We start from the raw sequence: 19,972 nt of genomic DNA, 5'->3' as shown, positions 1-19,972 counted from the left end.
AACGTACTACAAAAATGCCTTGAGTAAAACTTATTTCTTTGAATAGAGGAAATTTGACTTAGGAAGACTCTTTCCCTTTTTCTGGTGCAGCCATAACCCCATAGCAGGAGGTGTGTCAGTCCAGCTGAAGGGAGAGCAGCCCACGTTGAGAGGTTAATCTGTATGCAGGGTGCTGCCTGCCCGTCTGGTAATGAGCACAATGAGCCTGGGGATGGGCTTTGGGCAGGGGAGGGAGTCCTGTTGCCATGACAATACAAATTGCAATGCATGACTCTTCAGATAAAGGCATCACGTTTTGAAAGGAGAAAAAAAAATAGTGTGAAACAATAGTGGAAAGATGGTGTAAGGAAAAAAAAATAGTGTTAAATAATAGCAGAAAGATATGGTGTGAGTTCTAGCTTTGACATGAAGCTTGGGAGAAGAAGATGGGGCTGTAGATACTAATTCTGGAATTGTTCTTCCCCTCAGGGTGTGGAGGAGCATTAAGAAAATCAGGCAGGAGCCAGGCCTCCTATGAATAAGTGTCTAGCAAGTTTTCCATGCAGATATTCGGACGTGCAGTAATGAGTTCCAGTAACAGCTGAGCTCTGACTGCACCACAGGAGGCTCTGGGACCATGCAGTGAGAGCCTGCTCACCATGAGGGTCCAGCTGGAATGGCTGGGCATGGTGCAGATGGACAACTGTCCGTATTTCTGTTGTGCCTTGAGCAGATTCCTCTGTGTTATCACTGTCTGGAGCAAAGTCAATGTGCCCTGGGAGCCAGAGGCAGTAAGGATGTATTTACAGGAAAGCCAGAGAAGTCCAGTAGATTAGTCCTGCTCTAGGGGCTTTTTAGGAATCTGCCTGCTGATCCTTTTTAGGTGCAACATTTCTAATCCTGCTGCAAGTCCTTGTTACAGACAGGTTTTGTTTTTAGCTGTGGCCAGTATAAGACCTGTTTTTACCTTGAACTGGCACCTTTTTAACACAGACTCCAAAGATCACGGTAAAACGGGCTTTTTTTAACTTTTGTTCTCTCAAAACTCTTCACAAGGTGAAACTAAACTTACCCAGTTGCCTGTAATTCAGGATGTGTTATGATTCCACTGGTGTCGCAGCCAGTTGTGTTGAGCACAAATAGACTTTTCAAGGAAGGATGGGATAATTAGAAGCAATCCAGTGATTCTTGTGACTGTATAAAAATAACCGGACTTTTTTAAGGATGAGTTATTTTTAGGAGCCTCGTGTCAAAAAGGGCTTGTGGGGTTTTGCATTCAAGAACAGTGAAGTCAGATGTTATACCTGCTTGGGTTTTTTTTTCCTGGTTTTTTCCCCCCCCCTCTGAATAAGATCTGTGCTGAGGGTCTTGCTTCATAAAATAAATTGGCACTGGAAGTTGTTGGGATAAGTTACACAGACTGGCAAGGGAACATCAGCTTCAGGTTTAGCAGTGGAACCCAAGTGGCCCAACAGTAATTAGTGAAGATCAGACTTACAGAACTGTTTTAAACAATACACACAAAGAAAGCTTGCAGCCTGGAGCTGTTTGAACTGTATTTATTTTGGTGGTTTATTGTGACTTGTGGAGGGGGAACATTCTCCTGTCCTTTAATGATACTCTCCTGTAAGCAGAGTTTTTCAAGCTACTCCTGAAAAGCTGTTCTTCCAAGGGAGAAGTTCTGGGTTGGTGGTCAAAACCAAAAAGTGAAGTTTTTGTGTTTCCTGTTATGATATATCTTCTTGGTGCTGCTCAGAAGTCAAGCAATAGTGTTTATGTATTAAAAGAAGGGGAGAGGGTTGAGGGTCTTTCTCTGGCTGCTGGGAGGCATCTGACCCACCACACTAAACCCTTTCACAAAGGTGCTGGGTTGTAGAATGTGTTACCAAAGGTTCAGCTTATGTACCTGAACATGGATAAATGGAACTGAAGATTAAATATTGGAATATGCTTTACTAGTGGGACTTCTGGAGATCACTGGGAGGCCTTGCCCAGTGTGAAGCAATTTGTTGTAAGGTTTGGTGTGGGACAGAGCAGTCTTTTCTTTGATGTAAAGGGGAAGAGAACATCTTGTGTTGTTTGGTTCCCTTCTGATTGGAAGTCTCTTGTGTAAGAGGCTGGTGCTGGGAAGGGGGGAGCCACCATTCATGCATCTGGGAACCACTGTAAGAAGAGACTTGGAGCCACTGCAACTCCAAAGCAGTGATTCCTTGGATTACCCTAAAATTACTAAACTCCAACTATGTCGTTTTTGGGATTTTTAGATGCTCTGTGAGCATGGCACTGACATTTTTCTCCGAGCACCATTGTGCTGTTAAGATCTTACAAACAAGCTCAGGTTAACCTTTACTTCTGAGCTCATAATCAGTTTTGTGGTTTCCACCCAATACTGCTGCATTGTTTCATGTGATTCTGAAAGTGAAACAAAAATGAAATTGTCCTGTCAGCTTTTCTTGTTGATATACCTGAAATTAGGTCCAGTGTGCTGCTGGCAAATGGTTTTAAGTGCAGGGATATCTCACCTTCATCTGTGTGTTAAGTGAGTTAAAGCGTGCCTGTGGTTAGTGGTGTAAATGTAAAAGAATGCTTTTTCATTAAAAAAAAAAAAAAAAAGAGCAAAGTTAATGATCCTGAATGAAATAACTTCTGACTCCCCTTATTTTTGGATTGAGCATGTCCATAGTTGAGGTCAGGAATTCAGAACAATATCTGATGGAAGAAAATAGAGGTTTGCTAAGCAAACATAAACATGCCACAACTAAAAGGCCAAATGCATTCTTGATGTAAATGAAATTTTCAGCTTGGTAATTCCAGCAGATGCATCAGTAGGATTGCGTGGAAAGGAACATATTGGGTCACCAAGGAAAAAGGTGCATCTACAGTGCCCTCACAGAGCAGGGGATCCTGGGGAAAAACTCCCTAAAATGCCTGTTCACTGCTGCCTTTTTCTTTCCCTTCCCTTTTGTCTTCCTTCAGAAGGAGACATCTGTGCTCCTCCACTGCTGCTGGTGCCCACGTGCATCCCTGACGGAAGCGGGAGAAAAGCCCTTTAATCCTTATAAGGGGGGACGGCAGTGGCCTCTGGTGTTTCCGGAGCTTTGAGGAAGTTGCTGAAGTTCCTCTCAGTTGACTCTCCTCCACAGAAATGTGACAGATGGGTCTTTTCCTTTTATGGCCAATAACCCTGGTTTCCCTCTGCAATAAAATCCTGGGTCAGAAGTAGAAGTGAGAAGTCGGGCAGGAGGAAGAGGCTGGTCTTACCAGAGCCCAATGGGTGGGGATGGCATTTGCAACATAGTAAATTCAAAGCTAAAATAAACCAAGTTACAACATTGACCCTGAGGTGATGGGTTTGTTTGTTTGAAGGGTGCCATAGATTTTTCAGTCTTGTTGCTTAAGACAGCAATTAGGAATTGTGAGTCTCCTTAATTTCATGGGGAGAGGTTTATCTGATCCAAACCCAAGATGGTTTTCAGAGTCTGATTGAGTTTAGATAACTTTGAGTCTAGATAAGCATAGGAGAACAATACACATTTCTTCTCTATAATCTTCTTTATACCAGGTAAAATGTCTTGGGTTCTTATGGCTGTCTCAGAGTAGTTTTCTTTCTGAACCCAAAAGAGCCATTTTCTACCCCAGTTAATGTCCTGTGCCTGATGTTTGGCACTGGTGTCACTCATTAGCTGAGAACAGGTAATGTCCCTCTGGGTGGTAATTCCTGATGCCTTGGACAGCCAAAAGCCAGCTTTGTCAGCCAATAATGTCTTTTACAAATCATCCCTGGCTACAAATGGTTTGATGAATTTGAACCTTAAAAGTATTTTTCTAATAAAGTCAATCTCCTGTTTCTTGCTGAAAGTGCTTCATATCCTGTTTCACAAGGTTAATGCAAATGGCTCATTTGGCACTTGGTTAAACTGCTCCTTTTTTAAGTGGTACAGCTCGTGTTTCTTCCATGCAAAACCTATTGGCTGACACTTTATTTTTGGTTCTTATGTGGCACTTGAGCTCTGAAATTAGGATAAAAAAAGACAGTAACTAGTTAGGAGAGTCTCTCGTGATGCTGCCAGGATTGTTTCATTCCAGCCACCCCTCACTAGATCAGTGTCCAGTTGCAGGGATACGGCTGGGACTTCTCTCTTGGAGAAGGGTGTTTCCATTCCTTGGTGGTGGACAGTGGGGTTTGCCATGGAAAGCCTCTTTCCTGGGGTCACTAACTGGTCAGCAGGAGCTAAATGTTTCCCCACATGATGGGGAACCACTTTGGAAGTGGTTTTTCAGTAGCATCCGTATATTCTTCAACTCTGTTTTAATGCTGGTGTGTTTGTGATCATGTTTTTTTCTTTTTTCCTTCCTCTCCTTGTCTTTACAATAGACATCCCAAGAAAATGAGAACAGGATCTGGAAGTTGCTCTGGGACTGGGGAAATGGCTGAAATCGGTCTGTGTCTAAATACTGTGCTGCCAAAATGGTTGATTTAATCTTTGAGTATCCCACCCCCTGTGTTCTTGTCTGTGGCTTGTACCCCTGTGAGGGTGTTGGACTTAATCCTTTCAGAGGAACTGAATGTACAGCATAGTTTAATAATCCACTCTTTGGGTAATGTAACCCCACAACACCAGTTTTCATCCTTACTTAAATCCAGATATACCAAAGCTTTCTGTACTTGCAGTTCTTGTATTTTTTCCTCCTGTATGGGTGTAGGAGGAGGGAGATGGTTTGTGTGTGGTAAAGGTGACCAGTGGGCCCCCATGCTGCACCAGGAGCATCATTCCTCTGTGGCCTGGGGTGTTAGGATGGCTTTCATTTCCAAAACCAGCCAGGATTCTCCCCTCCAAACCAAATCGTCATCAGCAGTACAACATGAAATATTCCAGTTGGTTTTGCTGTTGTAGCTGGGTCATGGCCGAAATTGCTGTTGGTGCTTAGGAATGAGCTGGGTCTCAAACAGATCCCTGGAGATGAGATGACCTGTGCTTTTTGAGGGTTTTTCTGCTGTTAACAGATAACAGGCTTGCAACATCTCTGGTTTGTAGACAAGTCATGCCATGCAAATCGTTGAACAGCGTGCTTAATGAAGCTCATGTGCTCATGCAGGGGAAGAGGGGAACCAGTCTTCCCGATGGGTGTTTGTGAGCGTAGCAGAAAGGGAACTCTTCACTTGGCATTTCACAACACCGAGGTTGCAGGCTGCTGTTCCAGTCTCACTCCTGTTGTGTAGGGCTGTGTGTCCCACACAGCTCTGGGATCCCACAGACCTTGCAGGGCTTCCAGGAGTTGTTGCTGGCCTCTTTTCCCTGACCTCCTGCCTGCTCTCACGTGGCTGTGCGGAACTCAGCTTGTCTTGCTGCATTACCAGCTGCTGTTCAGAGCTGCTGCAGGTGCAGAGGCTCCCTTTGGAGTTGCTAACTCAGCTTAGCTTCAATGTCTGCAGATCTGAGGTGCTTTTTCTCTTACTCCAAAGCGTTTCCAATCCCCGTGTTTTTTCCCCCAACTAATAAAAAAGTGAATTGAAAGGGATTATTTGACTTAGTTGAAAATTAAATTACAGGTTAAACAGTTTTTCTACTTAGAAGCCAAAACGTGTCCTGAATTACCCTCATTTGGCAGGACATTGCAGCACTGCTCCATTAACCTGTCTGTCCCCCCACGGGAGTTAAGGCAGCTTGATTGGCTTTGGTCAAGATTAGGCTGGTCTGGGGGCCAGCAGCCACTTGGCTCGATGGCCTTGGGTGGCTCTGTCCCCTCTGCCCTGCTCTGCTGGGTCCTTCCCAGTGCCCCTCTGCTCCCTGCAGCCTTGGGAAGGCACATTGTAACACCCAGGGCCAAACAACCTTAGCAGAACTTTAAAAATCACCCATAAATTGGGTGTTTGAGGGTTTTTTCACCACTTCTGCAGCAAACAGAAACCCAGGCTCAGCTTTTGGTCATTTAAGCTTTTTTAGAAGTTCCAGCAGGCTGCTCTAGGGCCATGGGCTCTTGTTTCTCCGCTGCCTTTGTTAAACACAGCGAATGAGCCGCAGGTGACTCAGTGTCACATTGGTGAAGGTGCAAGATGAAGGTTAGCAGGGCCATTTTCATACCTCTGTGGTAAATATTGTTGCTATAAATATTACAGTTACAGGGCTGGCTGCCCTGTGGTTCAGTTCAGGGGTGCAAATGTGTCCTGTCTGCACAGTGCTCATGTGGGGGAGCAGAAGGTAAGAAATAACTGAAGCACACAGGCATTAAAGCAGTAAATCATCTGAATTTCTGAGTTTTCAAAAGGGCCAGTTATCCCTTTGCTTTCTATTTGCTCAATCCTTGCTCATTCCCCAACATTTTTTTAATTTTTGTGCAGTCTGGCCTGTTTAAAGCTAGGAACACCTTACTTTGGGGGTTTCCCCTCATTTTGGGTTTCATTTCCCAGGCAGCACAAGCTGTGCTTGCCCAGTTTGAGGGTAGATTTGTACCCAGACCAAAGATGTTTACCAGCATAAGTTCACCTTCCCCCATCCCTTGCTGGTGTTGTAATGATCTGGAGTGTGAAATTCTGTTGTAGGTAGAGATTGCAGTTAAAAAGGCTCTAAACTGAAAACAAGGTGTGTTAATGCTGCTAAATTACCATCAAAATTGCTATATTGCAGAGGCTCCTTAAAAAGCATTGTAGGTGTATTACATAAAACTGGGTCTCCATGCAATTTTTGATGGAGGACAGGACATCTCTGTAGCAGAGTTCCTCTTGCTGATCTTTTTGTGTTATAATAAAATCTGGGAAACTGTAGGGGGAGAGAAAACCACAGGAAAAATAGGATAGGTCTGGAAGAGGCTCTCTCCAGGTTCTACCACACAAAGGGTAGGGGTTTGTGTCTGGGGTGAGGTGATGGGGGAATTTGTTTATCATGTGGTGGTGTAAGAGGGAAGTTTCAAAATTAACTTCAGTAATTGTTCATCCTCTCAGTCTCACAATACATCATTAGCAGGTACCTCTGCAAATAAGATACCTTGATTTTGTTAGCCTTTACCTTCTTGGCCTCCTTGGGTGCAACCCCTGATGTGACCTTCCAGAGTTATCCTTTAAAAATCAAGTTGCCTGTCTTGAAATCTAAATCTGTGCCTCTCCCAAGGTCTCTATTGTTTCCACAGTCAGATTTCATCACTTAGTGTTGCAGCTACTGGAAGCAGCATCACTTTTTTGTGAGATTGTACAGAGGATTACATGGATAACCTCCTGGATCTGCTCTGCTGAGCTGAGTACGGGAATGTGCACTGGGGGAGAGCAGGAGGGGCAGCTGCTGAGGCTTTGAACTCCTCTGCTAGTATTTAATTATTTACCTTGGCTGGGAAGGCAGTGGCTGTTATCTGCAATCAGTCCAACAGATCTCAAAGCTGTGCCTGACAGCTGCAAATGTGTTTCCAGTAGCATGTGCTGAGATTCTCTTAACTTTTTTCCTGGGAAGGAGCGATATGACCTCAGGTATAGTGATTTAGCCAACATAGTCCGTGTGAGCTCTCAGGATATATTTAACCTATTTAATAATGTGGCCAAGCAGTGTTTTCCTCTGCAGATGGACTCAGGTTGGTGGGTGACCACCTCTGGGTATGTCACAGTCCACCCCATATCCAGCCTTCTCAGTGTGCTGATCTGGAGAGATGCTCTGTGTGATACCAACCTGCTCAGGGCTGGGGACTAGCTTTTGGAAGAAAACCTCATAATTCTGGTGAGGAGAGCTTATCCTTGTGGGAAACACTTGTTCCTCATCTCAGGGGAAGGCATCCTGGTGTGATGGTTGTGTGATGCAAATTTTCCAGTGCTCTTTTCTGCAGCCAACCTGTTGCCTGCACCTTTTGATGTATTTCTCATTGCCCTGGAGCTTGAGAGAAAGTAGCTTTGAAACAAACATACTTCTTTATAAACATTCCAGAGAATGAAAAAAATAACATAGTTTTGTTCAAGTTCAAATTAAATATGACCTTTCTGTATGAAAGAGCTGTTTCTCATACTCAGGTTACCCTGAATGTGAGATCAAGGAGCAATTTCTTGTGCTAGTGCTGTTTCCATGTCTGGCCAGCCACAGGATCAGTGGTGCTGAGCAGCACTTCTCATGTGAAGCTGCAGATATTTTTGCTTCATAGGTCTCTAACCACTTCACCCACACCAGCAGCTGTTCTGGCCTTTTAAAGTCAAACTCTGGGGAGGGAAAAGCTTATTTTGGTTTGGTCTGTGTGTTTCAGAAACTTCTGAATTACAGATATGAGGTAGTTCTACTGACTTAGGCAAGAGGTGGGAGTTACCACATTTTTCTGGTTCTGGGATTCTGACACAGCCCAAACCTTCATGGGAATTAGCCTGGAAGGAAAAGGGCATTGAGTATCTCCAGAATCTTACAGATGGGGTGGGACTAAAATATGCTCAATTTAACAAGAACAGGCAAAACAGAAGACATTGGTTTGAGTCATAATGTTTTGTAATGGGTTTAATCTATGGCTGTATAAAATCTTTAACCACTCTTTAAGATTGGACTCGATGGAGATGTTTTCCAGTCTTAATTGGAAGATTCTGTGCTGTGGTACTTGGTGGGTTTTGTGTATAAATGCATGTTTTCCTTATCCAGCTTTTAACTCCCAGTCACTCTTAGGTCTCTATGCCCCAGCACATTCTTACAGCCCAGACCAAGCCTGTGCCTCTGCTTTATTTCTCCCTGTGACCTCTCCCCTCGGACATCAGTCCATGCCTGTGCTGAGGAGAGGAAACCTCTGTTTTTTTCCCAGGTTTCCCTTCCTGCTCTCGGTCCCTGCCGTGTGAGCAGCCACCGCTGAGCGGCAGCGCTGCCTGGGGAACAGCCGTGCTCCGGGGGCAGCTCCAAACCCACGATCTCCTCCCAGCCCCTTGCTCTTTGCTCCATCACCCATCCAAGGCGTGGCTTTCCTTTCTCCACCCTGCCAGGATTTTGTGTTTGGGGTTGGTACCTGCTGCCCATCGTGCCCGCTGTGTGTGGCTCCAGGACCAGAATATTGCCACAGTAATTCATGCTGGAAGGAGCTTTCCCTGCAGTGGGCAGTCAGGATCTGTGGAGTTGGGGTCTCCCCATCCTGTGCTGTCTGTTTGTACATCTCTAAAGGGGGTCTCCTACCCAAATAGATTTTCTTGGGGTGGATTATAGCCTCTTTATCCCAGCTTAGCATAAAGGAAATCCCAGAAACAGCCCTGAAGGAGTGTGTTCATGAGAGCTTATCCATGCTTAAAGGTTGTATTCATTTAGCCACTTCTGCATCATTTTTTAGTTAAGGTCAGTGCAGCTTTATGGACAGTGAGACTTTGTGGGGAGGAAGAATCTGTGGTTCTTTGTTTTCCACTAACTCATCTGGTTGGGAATTGCAGCTCTTTAATTAAAGCAGCACAGTACAGCCTGGCCCTGAGGTGCTGTTCTGAGGCACTTGCATTCACATCTGCTTTTGGGTAAAGCTCGGCCTGTTTGGGGTCAGCCTGTGTCACTGTGTGTCCGAGAACAGGAGGAAGCAGCAAATCAATCACTGGGGGTCTGTCCCAGGCTGCCTCAGCTCCCTGTCAGCCAACATCCCACGTGTGCCATCGGCAGAGACCCCTGGAGCGTGCACCTCACCCTTCCTGGGGGATTCAGGGAATCTCGGCAGCACAAGGATTTAATTACCCAGCATATGGAGAGCTGAGGGGAGCTCAGAGCCACCACTGGGAGTGGAGGGCGGTGACGACAGCCGGGGCTGTTGTTGTTTAAGTCGAGTTTCCCCCACCCTCCCTGCGTTTTGCTCAGTCAGTAAATGGCTCCGTGTGAACTCCTACGGCACAAGGCGGCACGCGGGAATGCCGTGGGCAGTCAGGATGGGATCTGTGCGGATCATCTGATGTTTTTGTCCATGTGGCATTTGTTTAGCTTGCAGTTGGGAAAAGTGATTTGTTACTGACTGTGGCCAAGAGAATATGGAGACTGGCAAGGAAAAGTTGATTACATGGGATTTTTGCCCCTCTGATGAGTGGGATGGACTTTGGAGAGTTATTTTTAGTTGATGATGGAGTGGAGGAAAAAGTCCAGGCTGTGTTTAAAACTGTAGCATCCATTGGTAGTACCAGCAGAAGTGCTGAGGGAAGTGGTAAACTCATATAAAACACTCCCTGCCACCTTCAGGAGGTGCTGGAACAACAAGGGTGTTGAAGGGTTGTGCTGCCCACACTAAAAGCAAAGCATCCACCCTTGGCCAGGCTGGCCCTGAGCACAGAAAGCTGCACATCCAGCACTGACCCTGGGAACAAAGGATCCTCCTGAACCCAAACATGTTTGTGTTAATCCTGCTGCTTCCTGGCGGGCAGCGAGAGGAAGCGGAGCCAGTGCCTGTAACAGATGTACAGTGAGGAGATTACAGGGTGCGATTAAACACCCTCTCCATCACATCCTCCCTCAGCCCGGCGCAGCAGAAATGGACTGTCCAGGCTGCCTGCCAAGCTGGGGCAGATGTAACAGGCAGCAGATTCTTAATCTCCTGTCTTCATGCCTGGTTTGGAGCCGTTCCCTAATTTCAAGACTTCTTCAGCACCTAAAGCGTGAGTGCCTTAGCTGTACCTGCCTGCAAGGAGGAGTGGGCTGGGAGAAGGCAGGAGGACTCGTGGAATTCAGTGTCCAGAAATGATGCATTCAGCTGAAGTGCTGTTAAAGCTAAAACACAACCTGAGTGCAGCAGGGTTTGCTAAGGGACCAAGTGCTGAAGAAGTTGGGAAGGATCTTTATTTTGGTGGTCTGAGTTGCTTTTTGGCCACTACACTTGGAGTAGATGATTTCAGGTCTGGGAAGGACTTGTTCCCTCTTTGTGGGTTTAGGTGGTGCCTTATATTGCTGTAGCCAGTCTTGATGCCAAATGCTGCTCTTCCCATGGAAATAATCTAGGTTGGTTGCAAAAAATCAGCTATTCCACTGCATGTTTAGGGTAATTAATATGGTAATGGGAGAGTATCTTCCATTATCAAACGAAGAGCTGGTTCTGAAGTAAAAGAGCCCTTTGTGGAAATTGTGGAGTTCAGAATTGTCATTGTGTGAGATGTGCAAAACCCTCATCAGCCAAGTGGGTTGGGTTTGACTCGACAGAAATTAGAAAAGGACCCTTTGCTTGGGCAAGGGCTGTGATCTCAGTTGTGGTACCAGAGCAGTAGCTGTTGTCTGAACCATGGGCTTCCTCCTCAGTTCCGTGTAAAGGGATCCAACAATGTGCCATTGTTTTGGGTAGAATAAGGGGAAAAATCCAGCAGGTTCTGCTAATGACACGTGTGTGGTGCCAGAGTCTCCCATGGAGAGGCCGTGGCTCAGTCAGAGGCAGCACCAGGTGACACTCGGGAGTCAGGAAGCCACAGGACTGTCCCCTTCACGGGGTGCATTGGCACAGGCACAGCTGCCTGTGGGTTTGCAGCTCCTTGAGGACAACACAACTTGGGAGGGATCCCAGAAACGCACACAGCTGCTGTGGCACCCGCTGTGCCGCAGGCACACGGGGAACCGGATACCTCCTGTCATGTCATCCCAGGAATCTACACGGCCATGCCTCTTCCCTTTCTCCTTGCCTGCACAGAAATCCCTTCTCCTGAGTGCAGGAGACAACTGTTTGGCAAATAACAGCAGCCTGGGCTCCAGGGAGAGCATTGTTTCCAATAGCCACCAGGCTGGAGGCAGGAGCAAAAGGGAATGGGATGAGGGTCTAAGCGACACCATCTGCTTCAGAAGGGCATCGTTTGGGCAGCAGAGGAGGCTCCTGGAGTTAAGTAATTGGGAATAGCAGGCTCCTGGCTGGAAAATGTGCCAGCCCTCCTGGCAAAAAGCTGTTAAATCTCTGTTGCTGGCGTGTGGAAGCAGTTCTGTGTAACAGGGCTCCAAAGGCTCTTTTTAACCCTTGGTGTACATCAAAAAAACCCAACCTAAGGCACTTTTGATCTTGGAATGGCATGTGGCCAGGTGTTGGGAATAAAGGGGAAGGTGGGTCCTCATGGAGGTATGTGAACAGCTCCGAGTCTGATCCTCCTGTGCCGCCAACAGCCAGATGTGGTCTGCCAAAAATGCACACAAAATGGTGCCTGTTTTAACGGCTTTAACAGGAAAACGCAGGGTGTGATGAATGATTCATGGGAATCAATAGAACCCGAGGCATTTACTGCCCCTTAAAACCAGTGCCTTCCTGCCAAGGGCTGCATTTGCAAGGTGAGTGGTGACAAAATCCTCTGCTGAGTTTTGGGATGCAGTCACACGCTTGGCTCCACGCTTGCTCCAGCCCTTACCCCGCTGTCTGCAAACACGTCCGGCTCACCAGCCAGGCCCAGGAGCCTTTCATTCTCCAGATGAAAGCACCAGCAGTTGGGCATCTCCCAGCGAGCACAGATACAAACAAGGCCCCACTTTGCATCCCCCTCCTCCTAGGGTGGCTTCCTTGGAAGCTTTGGCCTTCATCCTGTTTGTCTGATTCACGATCAAAAGAGTGTTGCTGCCTACGTGTGTCTTGAAGCATTTTCTTCTTTCATATCTCACATAAACGTCCAATTTCTTCATTAAAATAAAACGAAAGTAATGCAGTCAAGTAACATCTATCTCTGCAGTGGTCGTATTTTGCTGATTATGAGAGCAGGGCTGGGCAAAGCTCTTTTGGGGCCTTTTCTGGTGTGCAGGGGAAGAGGATGCTACATGGCCAGATGGGTTTTCCTGCCAGGGGGAAGGTTGATCTAAGAGTCCAAGTCCCAGCCATCCTGAAGATGAAACACTTGGATCATAAAACATGTACTTTTTTCAAGTCTGATCTGGAGGTTTTTTAATCTTCCTCGAATTAAAGAAAAATCTCTTGTTTGACCCAAAACAAAATTGTTTTCTTTGGCCAGCCAACTGAAAAAAAATTAGCTCTGTCCCTAGTGTTGGTCCAAGCTCCCTTCCCAATTGTGCCTCCACAGCAATCCTGCTCCATGCAACTCTACCAGTCCTGGATTAGAGCCCTGTTGCTAAGGAATTTGCAAGAATAAGAGATTTCATCCACTTGCTCTTAGTCCAGCTATTCTGGTTAACTTTGTAAATATTTGTTCATTTTCCACCTTGGTTTTATGGATGTTTGTCCACATTCCGTGTTTTTCAGCTGTTTAATCATTTATTTTGTCAGATTTTGCAAAACAATATATATATATTTGCTTGTGTGCCTGGTGAAGCTGAGGTTTTGATGTAACTGCAGGGTTTCCATCAATGGTAGAATTAGAAGCCCTTTATATGAAGGTGAAGGATTTTGGTCAGGAAACAGATGAACTTGATGTCTTTTTGCCACATTTTTACCTCTGCAATTTCCTCTGTTTTGTGACTGGTGAACCTGGTAGCTGTCCCATGAGTTTTAGGTGATTAGGATTTATGGATTAATTTTATATCTATTTTCTTGTAACTTGGAAAGATCTTTGGTTCCCATTAGCTGTGGCCTTTGGTCTCCAATGGAGGACCAACCTGGCAGCCCCACCCTCACCTGAGAACCTGCAGTTAGATGGGGGAATTTTTACAGTTCTTAAAGCTGTTAGTAGTGTGCTGAGTCTTTTATTTTCTTCCTTTAATGTTTGTTTTCCTCCTCAGGAAACCTGTCGGAAGTGCCAGGGGCTGTGGAAGGAGCACATGAATCTCACCTGCGAGCAGCTGGCTGAGAAGGATGACATCAAGTACAGGACATCCATGTAAGTAAAACTCCACAAAAACAGGGGAAAACAGGGAGGTGGATGGACTGGGAATGACAGTATATTATTCCTCAGTTTCTGCTGGCTGTCACTGCCTTCCCCACGAAGGTCCTGGGGATGGCAGAGCTGAGGGGTCAGACAGCTCCCAGGATGGGATTTCTGTCTGTGAGAGACACTTGGCAGCAGATCCAGCTGGTAATTTGAGAACGTGGGAAAGTTGTCACCAGCCCAGCCTGCTCCTCTGGCTGGCCCAGTGTCTGCAGGCTGGCACCTGGTCCTTCTCAGAGGTGAGAAACCCCCATTAGCATTGCTGGGGGGAGAAGGGAGGTGGTGTACGGAGGCAGAGGAGTGGATTGAGTCACAGCAGGTCGTTATTACCCTTTGAAAATCTGGAGTGGAGATCTGCACTGTTTGCTCAGCTGCTGCTTTGTGGGTGAGGATGTTTTTTCCTCCAGAAGCTTTTGCCTGTTTCTAACCAGTTTGTAGGAATTGTTACAAAGTGCAGTCACATTTTGAAATATGCAGATGTAAATCCTGACTGTTACCCTAAAATCTTTTGCAGTTTGATTTCTCTCTTATCTACAGTAAATGACAAAATCCTCTGTCTTTAGGAAGCAAGGGAATTTTCATCCATGGAGCTAAATGTCTGTTGCAGGCAAGTGGGACTTGCCCACATTGCCCAATCCCTTCCTCTGATTTAGAGTCTGTCTGGCATGAGTAGAGGTTGTAAAGCTCCACCACTGGGATTTGAATGACTGTTGCTTGCTCATCCCACAGTCCCTAATTCAGAACAAAATCTTTACAGATTTGATATGACTTTTTTTTTCTCTGTTGATCCTTTCCCTGTAGGAAAGAGGGATGAGAGGGAGGAAGAAGGAGTTGTCATGTCCCTAATAAGGAAAAAAATACCAGTTTCAAAACCTTCAGCAGATTGTGTCTTTGGATAGATGAGTCTTAACTGCCTGATACAATAAAAACTTCCTTTTGAAGCCCTGCATAAGGAAAGGGAAGCCCAGCTGGAGTTCAGGCTAAACTTCCTGCCTTGCTCAAAGTTTCCAAAAAAAAAATCTGCATTGCCAGCATCCTGTTGAGTGGCGGAGGGAAGAGCAGCTGCAGCTCCACAGAAAGCCACTCTCAACTTGGGGTTTTTGTGTCTATTCTTAGCACATCTCCACATGCCTGTGTGCAGGTTGTGCTGGGTATAACTGTGTGGGAACCTTGGGTGTCTGCAAGGCTGGGAAGTTCCCACCTCACCATTCCCTGCTCCTCTGGCTGTGCTGATGAAGCAGTTTGTGGGGCTGTGCTGTAGCCTGGTTCACTGCTGTGGTCCTCAAAAACACCTCTCTGCCATCTCCCAAACATTTGTTACCTTTGCAGATGCACTGAAGCAGCTGGGTAGAGATCCCTGGCTAAGGATGGTCCTTCCTCAGTGTCAGAAGAATTGTGCTTCCCTCCATGAAAACACGCTGCGTTTGCTCTGCTGTCATCAAATTTCACTTCTAGATTGTGAATTGAAGTGTAACGTGATCTCCAGCGGTCAGAAAATTGGCCCTCAGAAGGATAATTTATATTCTTAAGTCTTTTAATTAAATGACCCGGCCTTTCTTAATTTCTGTGCCAAAACAGTCTTGCTGTGAGCTGAGCCTGTGCTGGAGCGTGTGTCGCTGCCAGGGTGTCCCTTGGGAACAAGGATTGAGCTTTGTCCTGGATTCCCACTTGTGCTCTGGTAGATGAAAACCCATCTCTTAAACTTTAAGCAATAACCCCTGCAAAATTTACGTAGGGAATCTCAGAGAAAAGATAACGCCTCTGTGGGGAAATGTGATTATTTTTTAGTTACTGATTTAAATTTAACAAACACTAAGTAAATCTGGGGCATAGCAGCCAGGCTTGGAAAAGAAATATGTGGTCGTGGCAACTTGGTAGCCAGAGCAACAGCCAAACATAAAAGCTGGAGGTGACAGCCAAATGTTTGCTTTTCTTGAACTTTATCTCCTTGGCTGTATTTTCCTTCAGCCAACTCAAGCATCCATGTGCCCTTTGGCCCTTGAACTTGCATCTCAAATTCCTCCCAAGCCAAAGCCTGGTGCTTTGGCTCTCATGGAAACCAGGATCAGGGCTGCAGCATGCAGCCAGTGATTGACTTTTTTTAGTTTATTTTGTTCTTGAGTTGTCATGGGCTGGCTCCAAGTGGAGCTGAGCCCAGACCTGCTTGGAACAGCGGTGAACTTGGGGACAGAATCAGAGGGAAGAGGAGGGGGTTAAAGCCATGCTGGGGTGTAGTGTAACAGTAATTTTATCACAGGCTGGTGAGTGCAAACACCCCTTTGCTAATTCTCCCTCATCTTGCAGAGAGGAGAAGATGACAGCTGCCCGGATTAGGAAATGCCACAAGTGTGGGACGGGCCTGATTAAGTCGGAGGGCTGTAACCGCATGTCGTGCCGCTGCGGCGCCCAGATGTGCTACCTCTGCCGGGCTGCCATCAACGGCTATGACCACTTCTGCCAGCACCCCCGCTCTCCTGGGGCACCCTGCCAGGACTGTGCCAAGTGCTCCCTCTGGACAGACCCCACAGTAAGTAAAGAAGGGTTTCTGTGAATGATTCTCACTCCCGTTTCAATCACGGTTCACACCGGCACATTGCAATACACACATTCCACTGAGGGAAAATGCTTTTAGCCAGCACAACTTTTACCTTTCCCAAGGCAGCTAAAAAACCACACTGGGATCCTGCAACAGCACAGAGTCACATCTGACCACAGCTTGGAAGGAGCTGGTGTTGCTTCAGGGAGAATCAGCTCCTGTCAGATGAGGGCTTTGGCTGGAAGTGCTCTGAGTGCTGTTCTGGAGAGCGAGGCTTATGGAAGGAGCTGGTGGGGGGAGCAAGTGCTGGCACCAGGCACAGTAGCCAGCATTGGGATTATTGGGACTCATTCCTACTTTTGCAGCTGAAATGGTGTTGGCATGGCTTGGCATCTGGAGGCAAGGGGAATTGCGGTTTTGGTGCCCAGATGATCTGACTGCTGGCTGTGAATCCTGTCACAGAGATGGACCCATCACAAAACTGCCTGCAAGCCCAGAGTTGTAGTTGGGCCCATTCTTAGGGTTGTTGTCAACAGCTGCAGAGGGAGAGCTGAAGCGTGGAGTGAGCTGTGAGAGAAGCTGTAGTAATTTAATACAGCTCGTATCTGTGACAGGCTTGGGAAAACTTGCTGCAGCAAGTAAGTCTCTGTAAATAGAGGTCTTCAATACTGTAAATCCAGGAGTGTTGGAAGAAGCAGGAGTTGAATTTCCTGATTTTAGCAAAGCCGTAGAGCAACATGAATGTGGATCTCCTTTCCAGGGCTTGCCTGAATTTCCTTTTTCCTAGTGGTTCTTTGTCTTGGGTCTCTGCAGCTTTCCAGGCTGTTCCCAGCCCCCCTGTCTGCAGGGAATGTGAACAACCCTGCATCTGCACAGAGCCAGGGAAAAGCCACTCTAAATCTCTCCTTTCTACCTCCAGGCTCTTGGGGATCTCCCAGTAATGTCACAATCAGCATAAACTTCCAAGTCTTCTGCTTGCCTGCTTTTATTCCCTGAATTATCCAATGTGAGCTGTTAAACTACACAGAGACACCTCCTTGCAGGCACCCCTGTAGCGTTTCTGACACCTGGTGCTGAGTTTCTTGGATTCCTGTCCCACTCCTCCTCCTTTTCCAGCAGGATGCGATTCAGGGCTCGGCAGCGCTGGCATCCATCGTTCCTGTCAGGCTGCTGATTGTGCTGGGGGGTGGCATTTGTTCAGAGCCAGAGAAAACATGAGGCCTCTCAAAAAAGCTCGTACTGTACTTTCAAATAAATAAATAAATAAGCAGCACAAAGAGGCCACTGTCACCAGGCCCTTTCCACCTCTCTAATTAACCAATGTTGTGGCAAAGAAAAATTTCCCACTGTCAGCACAGAGCCAGCCCTGCCTGCTCTTTTATTATTTGATTATTTTTTGGATGATGGAGTGCTGGTGGCCTGGGGAGGTGAAGTTGGGTGACTGTCCTTGCTGCAGTGCAAAGAGTAACACAAAACTCAGCTGTTGGCTTGAAGCTGTGATGATGGTGGGTACCTGTGTGCACGGTCCTCCCTCATAAGGGGCTTAGGGACACCAACCCAACCCTTCCAGGGTGATCTGTGCTCTCATATGGGACGTGGAAACAGGAGTTAGCATGGTAGATGTAAAGAGGGAAACAGAATTTGAGTCTTGACAAGGAGATTTGAAAGAGCAAGAAACCATTGCATCAGTAGTGTTCTCCTTTGCCAGGGATAATGTCCATCCAAGGCATGACCTTTGAAGGATCTGGTTGGAGTCTAAATCCCTATTATTTACAGCAAAATTCAGGTTTCTTAAAAATAGGGAACCTTTGTTCTTTTCCAAATGTTTAATGTTTTCCCAGTCTGAAACAATTCTTCTGAAAGTATAAGTAAACCTATTCATTAGCTTGGGTTAAAAACAAATTAAAGACAGTCCTCTAGGAATGGCAGCATCTGTTAGTCTTTGTCTCAAATGATCTTGAGAGAGTAAAGCAGAGGCTTCAAAATTTCCCATAATTAAAGGTTAGTTAAAATCTTGTCCCTAAGCTGTAATCAGGCTGGAGTCCGATTTAAAAGTATCGGTGCAATATTTTCTGGCTCTGAGACAAGCTGCAGTCGTGCTGTGATGAGCAGCTTCGGGGGGGGAAGCAGGAATTGTTAAATCCCTGCATTCCTTCTGGAGCTAATTGGTGCCCTGCACCCCTGTAGGAGGTTCCCAGGAAGCTGCTTGGCCAAAAGTCCTGGTGTCCCCCAGTCCATGCAGGCTCTGGCTCTGCAGGAGCTGCAGGAGAGGCTGATGCAACAATACCAGAGACAAAGCTCAGGAGGGAGCAGTGGGAATAAAGCTGGTAAAAAGCATCCAGAGGTGGAGGGCCTTGAGGGGAAGCTGTCTGATGAGTGGCTGAGGTTATTTGGTTTGTTCAGCTGGAGGAGGCTGAGGGAACACTCATCAGGGGCTGCAGCTCCTCCTGAGGAACAGCACATGGGCAGCTCCAGCCTCTGCTCCCTGTGAGCAGGAACAGGACCCAGGCAATGGTCAGGGAGGTTTAGGGTGGAGATCAGGAAAAGGTTCTTCCCCCAGAGGGTGCTGGGGCACTGCCCAGGCTCCCCAGGGAATGGTCACAGCCCCATGGCTGCCAGAGCTCCAGGAGTGTTTGGACAGCACCAGGCACCAGGGTGGGGTTGTTGGGTGTCCTGTGCGGAGCCAGAGGTTGGATTTGGTCATCCTTGTGGATCCCTCCCAACTCAGGACACTTTATGGTTCTATGAAATGGCTCTGGGTTGCAGGGGCTGTGTTTGCCCTGATTTTTAAATATCTGTAGCAAACCTAAGGCTGCTTGTGTGCGTTTCGTCCAGTTTTTACAAATCTTGGGGTGCAACGTGATGAATGCATTCTGGCTGTTTCGGTAAACGAGGTTCTGCTCTCAAATGCATTATTTTGAATTTAATACTCATCTTTGGGCTATCAGTAATATTGAGCAGGGGCTTTTTTTTTCCCTTTAATGTTTTAAGATGTTTTCAGTAAACTCTTAAAACCCTCCCAAGGGCCCATCGTTAAAGTTCAAAGCAGAAGACTAATAATCATGAGGTGTTTGCAATTATCCTTCCTTCTGGTGTTATAAAAAGATGATGTTGAGAGAAGACTGTGTAAAACTTCAAATGCATCAAGGAAATGCATAAAGTGCACAGTGCTGCCTTTAGCATTTGGGTGGGAGGGAAGCTCCCCTAAATTTAGGATATGGGGCTTGTGGTGGGTTTGGGGATTTTTTAACTGCTATAAAACACCCCAATCATAAGCACATGGTTTAATGCAGGGAATTGACAGAAAGCAATCGATGTGGAATGCCTGTTGCAAAAATAACTGTGCATTTCTCGAACACCGGCGTGTGCTTCGTCCCCACGGCGGCCCCCCTTTTCCTGCAGCACTGCGGATGCCCTGTTCCAGTTACAACACAGCCTGCTTTTATCCCTGCTTCCTGCTGCATGGAGGAGCACGGAACAGCCCATGCCTGTTCTTGCTCAGGCTCTCCGCAGCTGATCTGGGAATGATTTGAATCAAAACCCCTTAGTCCTTTGGAGAAGCCTCCGTCGTCAAAAATCATTTCAAGTTTATTAGGAACGGCTGCGGCCACACGTACGTGGAGAAAAGAAAGCAGTAGAGAGGCAGAAAGGGGGAGGCAGCGGTGCTGAAGCACTTTCTAAAGTAGGGGAGGGGTTGCAGAGCCCAGAAATAGGCACCAGGACTC

General features: G+C 46.7%; 1 protein-coding gene across 5 annotated transcripts in view; it reads left to right on the top strand.

Moving 5' to 3' along the window:
* The window catches only part of RNF216 (ring finger protein 216), a 76,592-nt gene that overhangs the window by 48,560 nt on the left and 8,060 nt on the right, over positions 1-19,972 (top strand). For all 5 annotated transcript variants that reach the window (XM_015643142.3, XM_015643141.3, XM_015643144.3 and 2 more), the window contains 2 exons: positions 13,566-13,663; positions 16,016-16,238. In XM_015643142.3, the coding sequence (XP_015498628.1) occupies positions 13,566-13,663; positions 16,016-16,238 (321 nt within the window). The remainder of the gene's footprint in view (positions 1-13,565; positions 13,664-16,015; positions 16,239-19,972) is intronic.

The sequence above is a fragment of the Parus major genome, chromosome 14 (genome assembly GCF_001522545.3).
Source record: "Parus major isolate Abel chromosome 14, Parus_major1.1, whole genome shotgun sequence".
NCBI classification, from domain to species: Eukaryota; Metazoa; Chordata; class Aves; order Passeriformes; family Paridae; genus Parus; species Parus major.
The sequence above is the reverse complement of the archived record's forward strand: the minus strand, read 5'-3'. Positions and strand labels throughout refer to the sequence as shown.